This window comes from Rana temporaria, chromosome 5, assembly GCF_905171775.1.
Source record: "Rana temporaria chromosome 5, aRanTem1.1, whole genome shotgun sequence".
NCBI lineage: Eukaryota > Metazoa > Chordata > Amphibia > Anura > Ranidae > Rana > Rana temporaria.
The window spans coordinates 86,813,187-86,827,076 of record NC_053493.1 but is presented as its reverse complement, the minus strand read 5'-3'; the positions used below and the strand labels follow the sequence as shown (position 1 = coordinate 86,827,076).

General features: G+C 44.7%; 1 protein-coding gene across 3 annotated transcripts in view; it reads left to right on the top strand.

The window, feature by feature from the left end:
• Window positions 1-5,237, top strand: part of LOC120940144 (ATP-binding cassette sub-family B member 5-like) — an 82,509-nt gene extending 77,272 nt beyond the window's left edge. For all 3 annotated transcript variants that reach the window (XM_040352812.1, XM_040352813.1, XM_040352815.1), the window contains 3 exons: window positions 709-915; window positions 3,028-3,174; window positions 4,930-5,237. In XM_040352812.1, coding sequence (XP_040208746.1) covers window positions 709-915; window positions 3,028-3,174; window positions 4,930-5,127 — 552 coding nt within the window. In that variant the 3' untranslated portion in view covers window positions 5,128-5,237. The remainder of the gene's footprint in view (window positions 1-708; window positions 916-3,027; window positions 3,175-4,929) is intronic.
• The last annotated feature ends 8,653 nt before the right edge of the window (window positions 5,238-13,890 follow it).

Sequence of the window (13,890 nt, the reverse complement as noted above, 5' to 3'; positions counted from 1 at the left end):
TTCTTTATCAAAAGATAGGTGTGGCTAGTGGATTCTAAAAAGAGCCCGCTTGCCTAAGGACTAGGTGCAGTAACAGAGTACTGAGCAATTTGGTGATAGATGGCACTCTGAATACAAGAGTGCTAAAGAGTCATGTTGCTCATTGAAAGCATCGTTATGGCATACAGTTGTATATAAGAAGCATGCAGATCTCCAGAGTGGTGTACATTAAGGCTTCATTTCCACTGGCGTTTTTACAGCCACTTTTCTGAGCGTTTTTTACAGCTTAAAAACGCCTGTCCATGTTATTCTATGGCATCATGCCCACATAGGCGTTTTTGAGCTGCAAATGGCATAGGCGTTTTTGAGCTGTAAAAAAAACGCAGGACCAGGGCGTTCTGAAGCTCCAGAGTAGAGCCATAAAAACGCCAGACGTTAAAAAACGCTCAAAAACGCGCGAAAACGCTCAAAAACGCTACCACAAATTTTTTTTTTTTTTTTTTTACAAAATAAACATGGACAGGCATTTTTAAGCTGTAAAAAAGGCTAACACAAGTGGCTGTAAAAAAGCCAGTGGAAATGAAACCTAAGGGTTGTAGTTTGAGATCCATACAGCCCTAGTCAACAGTTAGTTTAACCACTGAGTCTGTTATGATGTACTATGTTTAAATGTTAGCTAAATACAATTCTTTGAATTCCTTCATACTTGTCTTTTTGTTTTATTTACAGCTATTTGATAACATTGATCTAAAATGTTTAAACGTGCAATGGCTGCGTTCCCAAATTGGTATTGTGTCCCAGGAACCTGTACTGTTTGACTGTAGCATTGCTGAGAACATAGCCTATGGGGACAACTCCCGTATGGTCTCCATGGAGGAAATACAGCAGGCCGCCAAAGCAGCCAATATCCATTCTTTTATTGAAGGATTACCCGAGGTAATGATACCTAAGAATGCATAATATTCATGCCTAGCTTGGCAATTCAGGCATTTGTAAAAAGGCTGCTCTGTCTTAATGTCTCGTACACACGGTCAGACTGTTGACCGTGCAAAAGTCCGCCGTGACCCCGTCGGAAGTCCAACGGACAAAAAGAGAACAGGTTCTCTGCGGTCCGTCAGACTTCGGACAAAAAAGTCTGATTGAGGCTACACACGGTCCATCTGACTTTTTATCTCGGAAAGTCCGGCCGTGTGTACGAGGCATAAGAGTATCTGTGGGCTGGTCAGAGTCAGAACTAGAGCTCATTAATCAGCTTGTAAGAAAATGGGGGGTTATTACAAAAATAGCAATGCAGACATTAATAAATAATCACATCCAAACTGTAAAAAGCTTATATTTTACATGGAATTAATCATGAATAACTTATTTACTGATAAATAATTATTATATACAACAATGCACTAAAGACATAAAAAGTGGAGGCAAAGATTAACAGTAGTACCAATAAAACTTTCCACCATTACTACAGAACCAATTCTAACTGGTATATACTTTAACTCAGGGGTCGTCAACCCCCGGGCCGCGGCCTTTCTGCAGTCGGGCCGCAGGTGCAGGCGGGTGGCATGGGAGAGCACGGCCACCAGCATGAGAGATCCCGACGGCCGGCTTATGAGCGCTGGGTGAAAGAGATAATCGAGCTGGCAGGCAAGCAGAGATGACATCATCTCTTTCTTCCCCCCGCATCGCTGCTCTTCCGCCCTGTCAGCCTCAGTGTCGGAGGTGCGGCGGGGAACAGTGAGATTACATCATCTCTCACCACTCTCCTGCCTTCACTCAGCCACCCCTCTGTGCTAAATGGACCAGTGCTGCTGATAGGCAATGTAGCAGGTCACGTGGCAAGTGACATTCCGCATCTTGTGGCAGGCAACGTTGTACGTGATGTGGCAAGTGACATTCCGCATCTGGTGACAGGCAACGTGGCAGGTGATGTGGCAAGTGCCATTTCCCATCTTGTGGCGAGTGACATTCCGCATCTAGTGACAGGTGTCATGGCAAGTGACATTCCGCATCTGGCGGCAGGCAACATGGCAGGTGACAATGGCAAGTAACAATCCACATCTGGTGTCAGGCAACATGGGGCAGGTGATGTGGAAAGTAACATTCCACATCTGGTGGCAAGTGACACACTAAGGGCTCCCACTAATTCATCATTATGGTGATTTGAACTATTTAATTTATTACTACTATGTAATAATAGAAATAATGCGCTGACAAATTGAGCTCCCAAAAAATCGCTTACCCCTGCTTACCCCATCTAGGCAGCGTGCACATTGGGCATCGGCGGGCACATCTGGCAGCCGTGGGGATGAGGCACCGGTGGGTACATCGGGGAATGGCGGGGATCGGGTTTCAACGGGCACATCGGGCAGCGGCGGAATTCCGACATCAGCGGGCACATTGGGCAGCATCGGGCAGCGGATCCTGTGTCTTCTCCTCCTTGCTTCCACCCTGCATCTCCTCCCCTCCAATAGGATCGCCTGTCCTTTCAGCCAATCGGATGATGATTATCAGACCCGATTCCCGATTGTCTGGGAGGAGGATCAGTGTTGCAATAGTGAATATTCATTCGCTGTTGCAACACAGCTGGGTGGGCTCCATGCGCAATGCTCTGCGCCCGAGCCCACCCTATGTTGAAGCCTATTAGAGCCTCTGGCTCTAATCAGGTGCTTAAAAAAACATCCCTGCCAGCCTCATCAGTGCACATCAGTGAAGGAGAAATATTACCCGTTTGCAAAATTTTATAACAAACTATGGAGAAAAAATGTTTTTTCTAAATTTTTGGTCTATTTTGTTTCTTAGGCAAAAAATGTAAAAAAACTGGTGATTAAATATACCAAAATAAAGCTCTATTTCTGTAAGAAAAATTATGCAAATTTTGTTTAGGTACAGTGTTGCTTAAATGCGCAATTGTCATTCAAAGTGCAACAGCGATGAAAGCTGAAAATTGTCCTGGTCAGGAAGGGGATGTAAGTGCTCAGTAGGCAAGTGGTTAAACAAAATATTAAAGATGGTAATACATGCTATTAATAGACGTTTCATTTTGCTTAGAAATATAACACAAAAGTTGGAGATAAAGGAACTCAGCTCTCAGGAGGTCAAAAGCAGAGGATAGCCATAGCCAGGGCACTTATACGCTCCCCAAAACTATTACTGCTGGATGAAGCCACTTCAGCATTGGACAACGAAAGTGAAAAGGTAATCGATAAAATATTACATTTTTTTACCCAAAGTTTGTAGGCCTGAGAAGCTCACATTTCACTGCTGTTACAAATGTATCTTCAGCCAGATTGTTTTTTTAAGTTTCATTTTTAAGTTTTGGATAGACTGGTTACTGGTTAGCAGGGCTTTTTTTCAGGGGGAACTTGGGGGAACTCAGTTCCACCACCTTTGGCTCAGACCCTTTGGTGCCTGCTCACCACAATCACTTGTAAACACAGAAGTCTGGTTTATGTGTTTACAAGTGACAGCTCTGCACTCTGTGTGTAACCCCCCTGAACTCTGCACCCTGTATGTAATTCAATCCTGGTATTTAATGCCCCTTCAATACCCTTCTACTGTTTGTGAAATCTGAACGGGTCATGGTTGAGTTCCTGCACCTATTTTCTGAGAAAAAAAGCTCTGCTGGTTAGACCCTCCCATGTTATGACCACCATTTTGGATATACTGGTTAGAGGTTAAAACTTCCCATGGTATAATCACTTGATTGAATAACTGTAGAACAAAAAATGTGTTTCCCTATTTATACACAAAGGGCCAGATTCACAGAAGAGATACGACGGAGTATCTCCTGATACACCATCGTATCTCTGTGTTACGGCCGTCCTAACTATGCGGCTGATTCATAGAATCAGTTACGCATAGCTAGCCCTAAGATCCGACAGGTGTAATTGACTTACACCGTCGGATCTTAGGCTGCAATTCTAGGCCGGCCGCTAGGTGGCGAGGCCATTGCGGTCGGCGTAGAATATGCAAATGACTAGTTACGGCTATTCCCGAACGTCCGCGCTGCCCGTCGATCTAACTTTCCGTTGTTTCCGTCGAGTTACGCCGTGTAAAATTAGGGCTGAGCCCTAGTTGTTCTAAGCCATGTTAAGTATGGCCGTTGTTCCCGCGTCGAAATTTTAAAAAACACGTTGTTTGCGTAAGTCGTCCGTGAATGGCGCTGGACGCCATTTACGTTAACGTCAAAACAAATGACGTCCGTGCGACGTCATTTAGCGCAATGCACGTCGGGTAAATTACCCAACGGAGCATGCGCAGTACGTTCGGTGCGGGAACGCGCCTAATTTAAATGGTGCCTGCCCCATTTGAATTGGGCGGGCTTGCGCCGAGCGCATTTACGTTACACCACCGCAAGTTTACAGGTAAGAGTTTTGAGAATCAGGCACTTACGCTGTAAACCTGCGGCGGTGTAACGTAAATGGGATACGTTATGCTGCCGTGGAGCAACGTAATTGTATCTGAATCTGGCCCAAAGCTACTACTATTATGACTAAGTAAGCGTCCCCAGTTTGGAGATTTCCCCTGATCTAGGTGACCACTGTCACTGGAGCAGGACATTAAGGAAGTTCAGAAGCATGTATGTATATGAGAAAGGGTTTAATGTTGGATGGAATTTCATTATATGTAATGTCTAGTTTGATCTGATAACATACAGAAGCACAATTCAGGATGAGAAAGCTCACTACATTCTATGGACCCAACATTATGTAAAATATTACCTTATTCGAAACATAAAAAAAATATCAGTACACATAGATGTTTAGTTTGTATATGTAATACTCAATGCAAAAAGCATGATTCTTTCTTTTTTTTAAAGTGTGTTGCCAACAAATAAAAAAAATTGCATATACTGTATATCCCCCCTTTTTTTTTATTTACCGCTCAACTATATATATATTTTTTTTTACTACAGTTAATTTTACTAAAAATACTTTGTCTCATTTTAAGATTGTACAACAAGCTCTCGATGTAGCCAGGAAAGGAAGGACTTGCATCATAATCGCCCACAGACTGTCCACAGTCCAGAATGCTGACCTTATTGTTGTTATGAAGAACGGCAGGATATTAGAACATGGAACCCATCAACAGCTTCTGTCAAACCGAGGGGCATACTACCAATTAGTAAATGCACAGACAATAACTTAGAGAAAGTCATAAAGCAATTAACAAAGAATTTCAGGTTTGCTTATTTTTACTCTGTTCCAAGCTGGACCAATGTAACTATGTGTATACCATACCTGTGGGATCCCTCTAGAAGCTGGAAATCACTGTAGTACCCCCCCCCCCCCCCCCCCCCCTTAATACAGTCATTTCTGCTGCTTTCTGGGTCCCAGGCTGAGCAGCTGCCCTACTGCATTGTGAACACAGGCCGTCAGATTCTTGGAATAGGTGCCACTCAGAGGATGCTTTGCATTTTAATAAAGAATTCAAAGCATTTTGTGAACAAAGTGGAGGGTGACATCACTGTCCTGCCTCTGCCCTTCATCCAATCAGAGGATGCTTTTCATTCATTGAGAAAATGCAAAGCATTCTCGGAATGGCAGTAGCGCTGAGCAACTGACCTCCTGTGTTCAGAGTGCAGCAGGACAGCTCCTCGACAAGGGACCCAGAAGATAGTGGAGATCACTGGTGTAGTGGTGAGTATTACAGTGATTTCCAGCTTCTAGAGAGATTCCACAGGTAGGCTACTTTCACACTGGGGTGGGGCGTTAGCTGTAAAGCGGCGTTAGTTTTAGCAGCGTTTTACCGCTCTTATAGCGCTGCTTTTCGGCCACTTGCGGGGCGCTTTTAACTCCAACTAGTGGGTGAGCAAAGGGTTAAAACCCCCGCTACCGAAGTGCTTTGCAGGCACTGCCCATTGATTTCAATGCCAGGGGTGGTTTAGAAGCGATGTATACACCGCTCCCGCACCACCCTAAAGATGCTGCTTGCAAGACTTTTTTTTCCCGTCCTGCAAGCGCAACGCCCCGATGTGTAAGCACTCAGGCTTTCAGGCACTTTACAGTCACTATTTTTAGCACTACAACACCAGTGTGAAAGGGGCCATATGGTATATGGCTGGTTACATTGGTCCAGGCTAGGTGATTGTAACTATGTAAAAATATACAAACCTGGAATTGTTCTTCGGAGCATAACTTTGCATTTTGAGGGCAATCCAACAGGTTTACTTGATAGCCTTACCCCCTCCGCTATAGATAGTTACCTTCCCTGTACTTACTGGAAAAAGTCCTTAGTAAGCTCCATGGTCATTCTGGGTCAACGTTTACTAATGGCTAAGGACCCTCTCCTCCCCACATGTGACAGTGTATTGGGCTGTTTATAACCTGCTTAGGCACTGTATTGTGGGAGGTAGCAAACAGATTACATTGCTCCTCTGGGTAATTTACTGTTCTCTGGGGGGCAAATGGGGAGGCAAGGACGGAGATATCAAGTTAACCTGCCTGTGTGCCCTTAATAGACAAAATACAGATGCACTTTAAAGCTTGACATATACCCCGGTGCTACCTGTAGCTGACAACAGCATCTACATGATCTTCAAGCATTTTCCAGCTTCTTACATGTTCATCATGCACTAATAGATGTAACACTAACAGTGCCTGTCTATGCAGTAAAACATACTAATAATTTATTCATTATTTATTATGTAATGCACTTTCCTCCCTATTCCCTTTAAGCCCAACTCCTGCCATTTTTTTTTTAAGTTGAATGTAGCAAGGAATGGTTACACTTTAAAGAGACCCTATCACCAGACCATTCATTTTAACAGAAATCTTCAAATAAGGCCCCGTACACACGACCAAACATGTATGCTGAAACTGGTCCGCGGACCAGTTTCAGCATACATGTTCGGTCGTGTGTAGGCGCGAGCGGGCCGAATTCCAGCAAACATTTGCCCGCCGGGCCTTTTCCCAGCAGACAAATATTCCTGGACGTGTTTTAAAACCGTCCGCTGGAATCCTGCCCGCTCGGACATGTACGGTCGTCAGTACAGACCTACCGTACATGTACGAGCGCCCGCCGTCCCTCGCATGCGTCGAATGACTTCGACGCATGCGTGGAAGCCTTTAAATGGCAGGCCCGCCCACGTCGCCGCGTCATCGCGCGTCATCGTCGCGACGACGATGCGGACACGCCCCGCGTAGTGTTTACGCGCGGACTTCTGTACGATGGTTAGTACAACCATCGTACAGAAGCCCTCTGGCAGGCATGTACGGTGAAAACGGTCCGACGTACATGTTTGCTTGTGTGTACCGGGCCTTAGAGTGATGTGTATTTACCCCTTGGCGCCAGCGCCTCCTAGCCTTTTGAAGGGGTTTCAGATGCCGGGAGGCAGGGCGGGGTTTATGATTGTGTGACTGCCGTGATTGGCTGTCACAATGGTCACATGATCTGAAAGATCGTAAGTAGCGATCATGAGCTTTCCGTTGCCCGATGGTAACTGTGACGGTAGAGCGCACAGCTGTTTTTTGCAATGTTGCACACAAATTTGCGCCAAGGCACTTCTGCCATCAGCGCCAAGTGGTTAAGGTATTTTAAGTACAGTATGTTAAATACATATAAGTTTACCATGTGTGGACATGTAAAAGTACCAAGTTGGCTGCTGTTAAGGGCCATCATCATGGATGGGTCAGCAGACTCAGATTTAGGTGACACTCTCTGGTATTTTCCTTAGCTTCTCCGCAAGCAACTATCTAAATGGTAATGTGGGAAGGGGTGGAGAAATCAAGCCAGACACTCGCAGAAGAGGAGAGAACTATGGCAGTGGCGGCTGGTAGTATATTTTCGGGGGGGCAGCAAACAGTGCACCCACAACCACTCCCCCCCCCCCCCCCCCGCTGGTCAGTTGGGTCAGCTGTGCCCACGGTCGGTTACCAGCCCTGCACTTACCCTATCTATGGCACCGGGTAGCGCTTCCCTCCGGGCGATGGGCAGCAGCTTCCCCTGCGTCTCCTCCTCAGCATCACAGCGTTTCCTCCCTCCTCCTCTTAGGCCAATAGGATCGCTTCTCCTTTCAGCCAGTCGAAAAAAGTGTCTCAGGACCCGCTTCTTGATATGCCGGGAGGGGAATCAGTGTGACAATAGCGAACATTCATTCGCTATTGGAAAAGAAGGTGCAGTGAAAAAAGGCCTGCTGCTGCACTTCCGGCGCCAGGTAGCGAATTGACCCTTCAACCAAAGTGATAGTGAGGTGGTGACACACTATCTATAGGTGTAGAGACAATACCAGTATGTGAGTGGTGTTGTTCTAAAAAGCAGCTATTTAAAATAAATGGAGAACCATCTATAAAGTAAATACTAAAAATTATCAAATAAACGTGAACGGTTGTTCAGAGTGATAAAAACAGCGCTATGAACAGGTAAACTCTGTTCAAATGGATATCCTGAATAAGTGATGGTTAGGAAGGTGATCGGTCAATGGTATATAAGCACCTAATACCAAACAAAAAATAATTTGTGAATGCACCATAAAATGTGGATAAGTCACCCAAATAGGAGGGTATAAGCTTACCACTGCAAATCTATAAATGATTTGCTTACAAACCATCAAATGATCCAGGTACTGCACGGGTTAAACCAACTCAGGCGGGGGTACATGAAAAGCAAAGAAACACAAAAATCATAGTGTAATGTGACTGAACAGTGTCCCCTGCAAGGTGTGGAAAAAACCCTTTAGTTAATGCCCGTACAGTGTTGCAAATAGTGAATGCACATAAATGAAATGGTTTCACCGGTATACTCCTGCCCACAGGGGCCGCGCGAGTGCTGCTGCTGGAGCGCGGTGGAACGCACTGTAGACTTCCGTGTAGCGTCTGTCTGTAGCCATGCCCTGACGTGTTTCGTCACTTCCGACTTCGACTGAGGGCGTCACGCCCTCAGTCGAAGTCGGAAGTGACGAAACGCGTCAGGGCATGGCTACAGACAGACGCTACACGGAAGTCTACAGTGCGTTCCACCGCGCTCCACCATCCGCCAACCACAGTGAGAGAACGAGACCAGCTCATCAGCAGCACTCGCGCGGCCCCTGTGGGCAGGAGTATACCGGTGAAACCATTTCATTTATGTGCATTCACTATTTGCAACACTGTACGGGCATTAACTAAAGGGTTTTTTCCACACCTTGCAGGGAACACTGTTCAGTCACATTACACTATGATTTTTGTGTTTCTTTGCTTTTCATGTACCCCCGCCTGAGTTGGTTTAACCCGTGCAGTACCTGGATCATTTGATGGTTTGTAAGCAAATCATTTATAGATTTGCAGTGGTAAGCTTATACCCTCCTATTTGGGTGACTTATCCACATTTTATGGTGCATTCACAAATTAATTTTTGTTTGGTATTAGGTGCTTATATACCATTGACCGATCACCTCCCTCACCATCACTCATTCAGGATATCCATTTGAACAGAGTTTACCTGTTCATAGCGCTATTTTTATCACTCTGAACAACCGTTCACGTTTATTTGATAATTTTTAGTATTCATTCGCTATTGTCACAAAACTGGGTGGGCCCCTTTTTTTGAAGCCTATTAGAGCTTCTGACTCTAATCACATGCTTAAAAAAAAACAATTGGAATCCATGTGTCCGACATTACGGGTCGCCACTGGACTATGGCATGCGAGGAGAGAGGAGTTGTGCTAGTGAACTGACTCAAATTTTCTAGCAAGATCTAAAACACATTGTAAATGAATAAAACATAATTTAAAGAAAGGAAAAACCCAACAAGTAATGCAGAACCATCAGAATTCAATTGCCTGGAGCCAGACCACTATAACATGAATTCTGCTTGCTTGCTGTAGGGTACTGCACTTAGGAATTAACACTAAAATAAAGCTTCGGGGGAAATTCCCCTCTAAAGGCCCATACACACGATCGGATTTTCCGACAACAATGGTCCGACGGACATCTTTTATCGGACATCCGACCATCTGTATGCTCCATCGGACAATTGTTGTCGGAATTTCCGACAACAAATGTTCGCTGTGCATGCTCTCAAATTTTCCGACAACAAATGTGTTACGTCAGATCATCTGATCGTGTGTACTCAAATCCGTCGGACTAAAATCCAAAGTACGAACACGCATGCTCAGAAACAATGCTAAACATCAGACAACATTAGCAGAAGTTGCCCAAGAGCTAAAGAGCTGAAAAACCACGTAGTACGTCTATTACGTCACTATGTTTGTGTTTGTTGGCTGAAAATGTTCTACCGTGTGTATGCATACCACGTTCTCGGCCAACGCCCCTTCAGACAAAAATCCACGGAAAAGTCCACTGCAAGTCCGATTGTGTGTACGAGGCTTTAAGCTCACCACATATGCTACAATCTGATTTTACAATCTTATTTAGATCTGCCAACAGCTATGTAGTGCAAATGCCTGTCTAATTATATACACATTAGTTGGATAGTTTAGGTAGGTCCACATATACAAAGTTTTGATAAACCCTGATGTTGATTGCACAAGATTGTACAGTCAGATTGTAACGTGTATGATGACCCCTTCCTCATTGAAAGATTTCCCATATTTTTATTTTTTTGTGACAACTCAAAAATTTGGAATTTTCTATCACGATCTGTCAAACAGAAAGGACGAATCTACCCAGTGAGGATATAGCAACAGAACTTCCAGGTTTCGATTCCACCCCCTCTATAAAAATTAGGAACTCTGTGTTAATTGAAGCCGTTCATCTGCGGATTTCAGTAATAACAATGGGGAAAGTGTGTTACCAAGAAAATGTGTAGTTGCATAGACCTAAATTAAATATGTTAAATATGTTGGATCTCTACAGAGCAAATGAAAGAACGAATAGTTTTTCAATTTTTTTTTATCTTGCTAAATTATTCAAAATTAAACAGTTATGACTATTAAAGCTTGGAGTGTTTATTTCAGAAGGTAAGTCCACACAAAATGTATCTTTAGGCATCCTATTAGGTTTGGGTGACCAGACATCCCCGGTTTCCAGGGACAGTCCCCGGATTGAGTACACTGTCCCCGGAAAAAGTCTGTCCCTGATTTTGTCCCCGGATTGGATTTGAACAGGGGCTGGGGCAATTTCAAAGACAGTCAGTGCAGAATAAAAAAAAAATCGGAAATGCACCCCCCCCCCCACATGCTCCACCACTCCTACTAGCTTAGGGGGTGTATTTTTTTTCCATTATCTGTGCCCCTTCTGATGATCATGTGCTGGTCGGAGCGGAGGGAATATTTCTTCAGTTTCGGGTGCATGCCCATTCAGCTCCACTCCCGTGTTCTTCTGCCTTGGCTCAAGTCCCGGCCAGCCGCCTGCCTTTTTATCTCCTTGCCTTCCCTGGCGGAGTGATCTTGCTCTGCTCCCCACCCAGTAGTAGCCAGGGTCCCAGAGAGTAAGACTTGATAGGCTGAGAGGTGGGGGGTAGAGAGTCGCTGATTGCCGCCATTACTAGTAAAAAAAGAAAAAAAATCTGATCACCTTATATTAGGCCCTTTCACACGGGTGTCCGTTTACACCCACCTACCTCCAAGTCTGTAAAAATACGAAAAAAAAATGAAAAGTCCATTCATATCTTGATGCCCATCTGCCAGGATCAAACTGAATGATTGGGGATTTATTTTTTCATTTTTTACATCTGTCCTGTTTAGTCCTGTTCAGTCCCGATTCAGCAGGGAATCGGCTAACAAATCCCCTGCTGATTATAGTGGACTCTGCTCCGTGCAAGGGGAATAAATTAAATAAAATACAGAGGGCCAGATCCACAAAGAGCCGCCGTAACGTAAAAATTCCCATTTAAGTTACACTGCCGTAAAATTTCTACCTAAGTGCCCGATCCACAAAGCACTTACCTAGAAATTTTCGGCTGTGTAACTTAAATCCGTCCGGTGCAAGGCGTTCCTATTTTCATGGGGCGAGTCCCATTTAAATTAGGCGCGCTCCCGCGCTGGACGTACTGCGCATGCTCCCGACGTGCATAGCGCGGTTTTACGTTACACTGAGTTTTGTGAATCGCGCCGGGTAAAAAAAGTTGCGTCGGGAAAAAAAAAAGATACGGCGGGAAAAAAAAAGTTTAAAAAGAAAAAATAACAGCGTCGCGGGTAAGAAGGGTCTACTTTTACATGGTGTAAACAGTTTACACTTTGTAAAAGCAGCCCTAATTTTACGATTGCAAACTAAAACTTACGGAGATAAAACAAAGCTGAAAAGCTTCGTGGATCTCCGTAAGTGCTAATTTGCATACCCGAGGCGGCATTTCGACTCGAAATGCCCCCAGCGGCGGATGCGGTACTGCATCCTAAGATCCGGCAGTGTAAGTCCCTTACACATGTCGGATCTTCTGCCTATCTTTTGGAAACTGATTCTGTGGATCAGTTCCAAAGATAGAAACAGGGATACGACGGCGTATCAGTAGATACGCCGGCGTATCCCTTTTGTGGATCTGGCCCAGAGTTCTTGTAGTGACAGGATCTCTGCATTATGTGGTGGTCTATGTGGAATCCAAAGCCGATGGCATTAGAGAAATTTGGTGGCAAATCAGAGGACTGTACATAGAGCCACCAGCATTGCCAATATAGTAGGGGTGAGTCTAAGGATAAAGATTTTAGGTCAGTTGGCTTAATCAGTTCACCACCACAGCCAGACTGATTACACTATATTGTCAAAATTATTGGGACGCTTGCCTTTACACGCAGATTACCTTTAATGGCATCCCAGTCTTAGTCTGTAGGGTTCAATAATAAGTTGACCCACCCTTTGTAGCTATAAGACATTCAACTCTTCTGGGAAGCATGTCCACAAGGTTCAGGAGTGTGTCTATGGGAACGTTTGACCATTCTTCCAGAAGCGCACTTGTGAGGTCAGGCACTGATGTTGGACGAGAAGGCCTGGCTCGTTGTTTCCGCTCTTATTCATCCCAAAGTTGTTCTATCGGGTTGAGGTCAGGACTCTGTGCAGGCCAGTCAAGTTACTCCACCCCAAACTCACACATCCATGTCTTTATGGATCTTGCTTTGTGCACTGGTGCGCAGTCATGTTGGAACAGGAAGGGGCCATCCCCAAACTATTCCCACAAAGTTGGGAACATGAAATTGTCCAAAATGCCTTGGTATGCTGATGCCTTAAGAGTTCCCTTCACTGTAACTAAGAGGCCAGTGCACAAAGCAGGGTCCATAAAGACATGGATGAGCGAGTTTAAGGTGGAGGAACTTGACTGGCCTGCACAGAGTCCTGACCTCAACCTGATAGAACACTTTTGGGATGAATTAGAGTAGAGACTGTGAGCCAGACCTTCTCGTCCAAAATCTGTACCTGACCTCACAAATGCGCTTCTGGAAGAATGGTCAAACATTCCCATAGACACTCCTAAACCTTGCGGACAGCCTTCCCAGAAGAGTTGAAGGGTGATTAAAGGGTTAACTGTATGTGTTAAGACCTGCAGTGGTTATGATACTGCGGCCTTCTTTCCATCCCTCAATCGCTGAGCCTAAGTGATTATTGCTACCATAGGAGGTAGAGGGATAGTGGAGATGAATGCAGTTTCCAGGATGATTCTTCCCAATGGTTATAGTATTCCCCCAAACATGAGCCAAAACTTCATGAAGGGTGTACCAGGCATAGAACATCTTTATTGAGAAGGCAGGCTCTTATATACACAAAAAAGAATACTTGCAGTAATCAAATGGACAATGACACACTCCACCCACAACAGCATACAATGGTTTACTAACGAGCCCCCCTCAATACACCTCTTTTAGTCGACAGACATTCTGTCTCCGAGATAATCTACATTAGCTAATTACTAATCGTTTACCCAGACAAGGTGACTCCGAGATAAGCTCTTCTCACCTGCTATACAATACACATTTATCATCAATAGAAATTCACACAATACAGTGTCAATTAGCATCACACAATGAAAGGTTCTTGAGAGACAGAC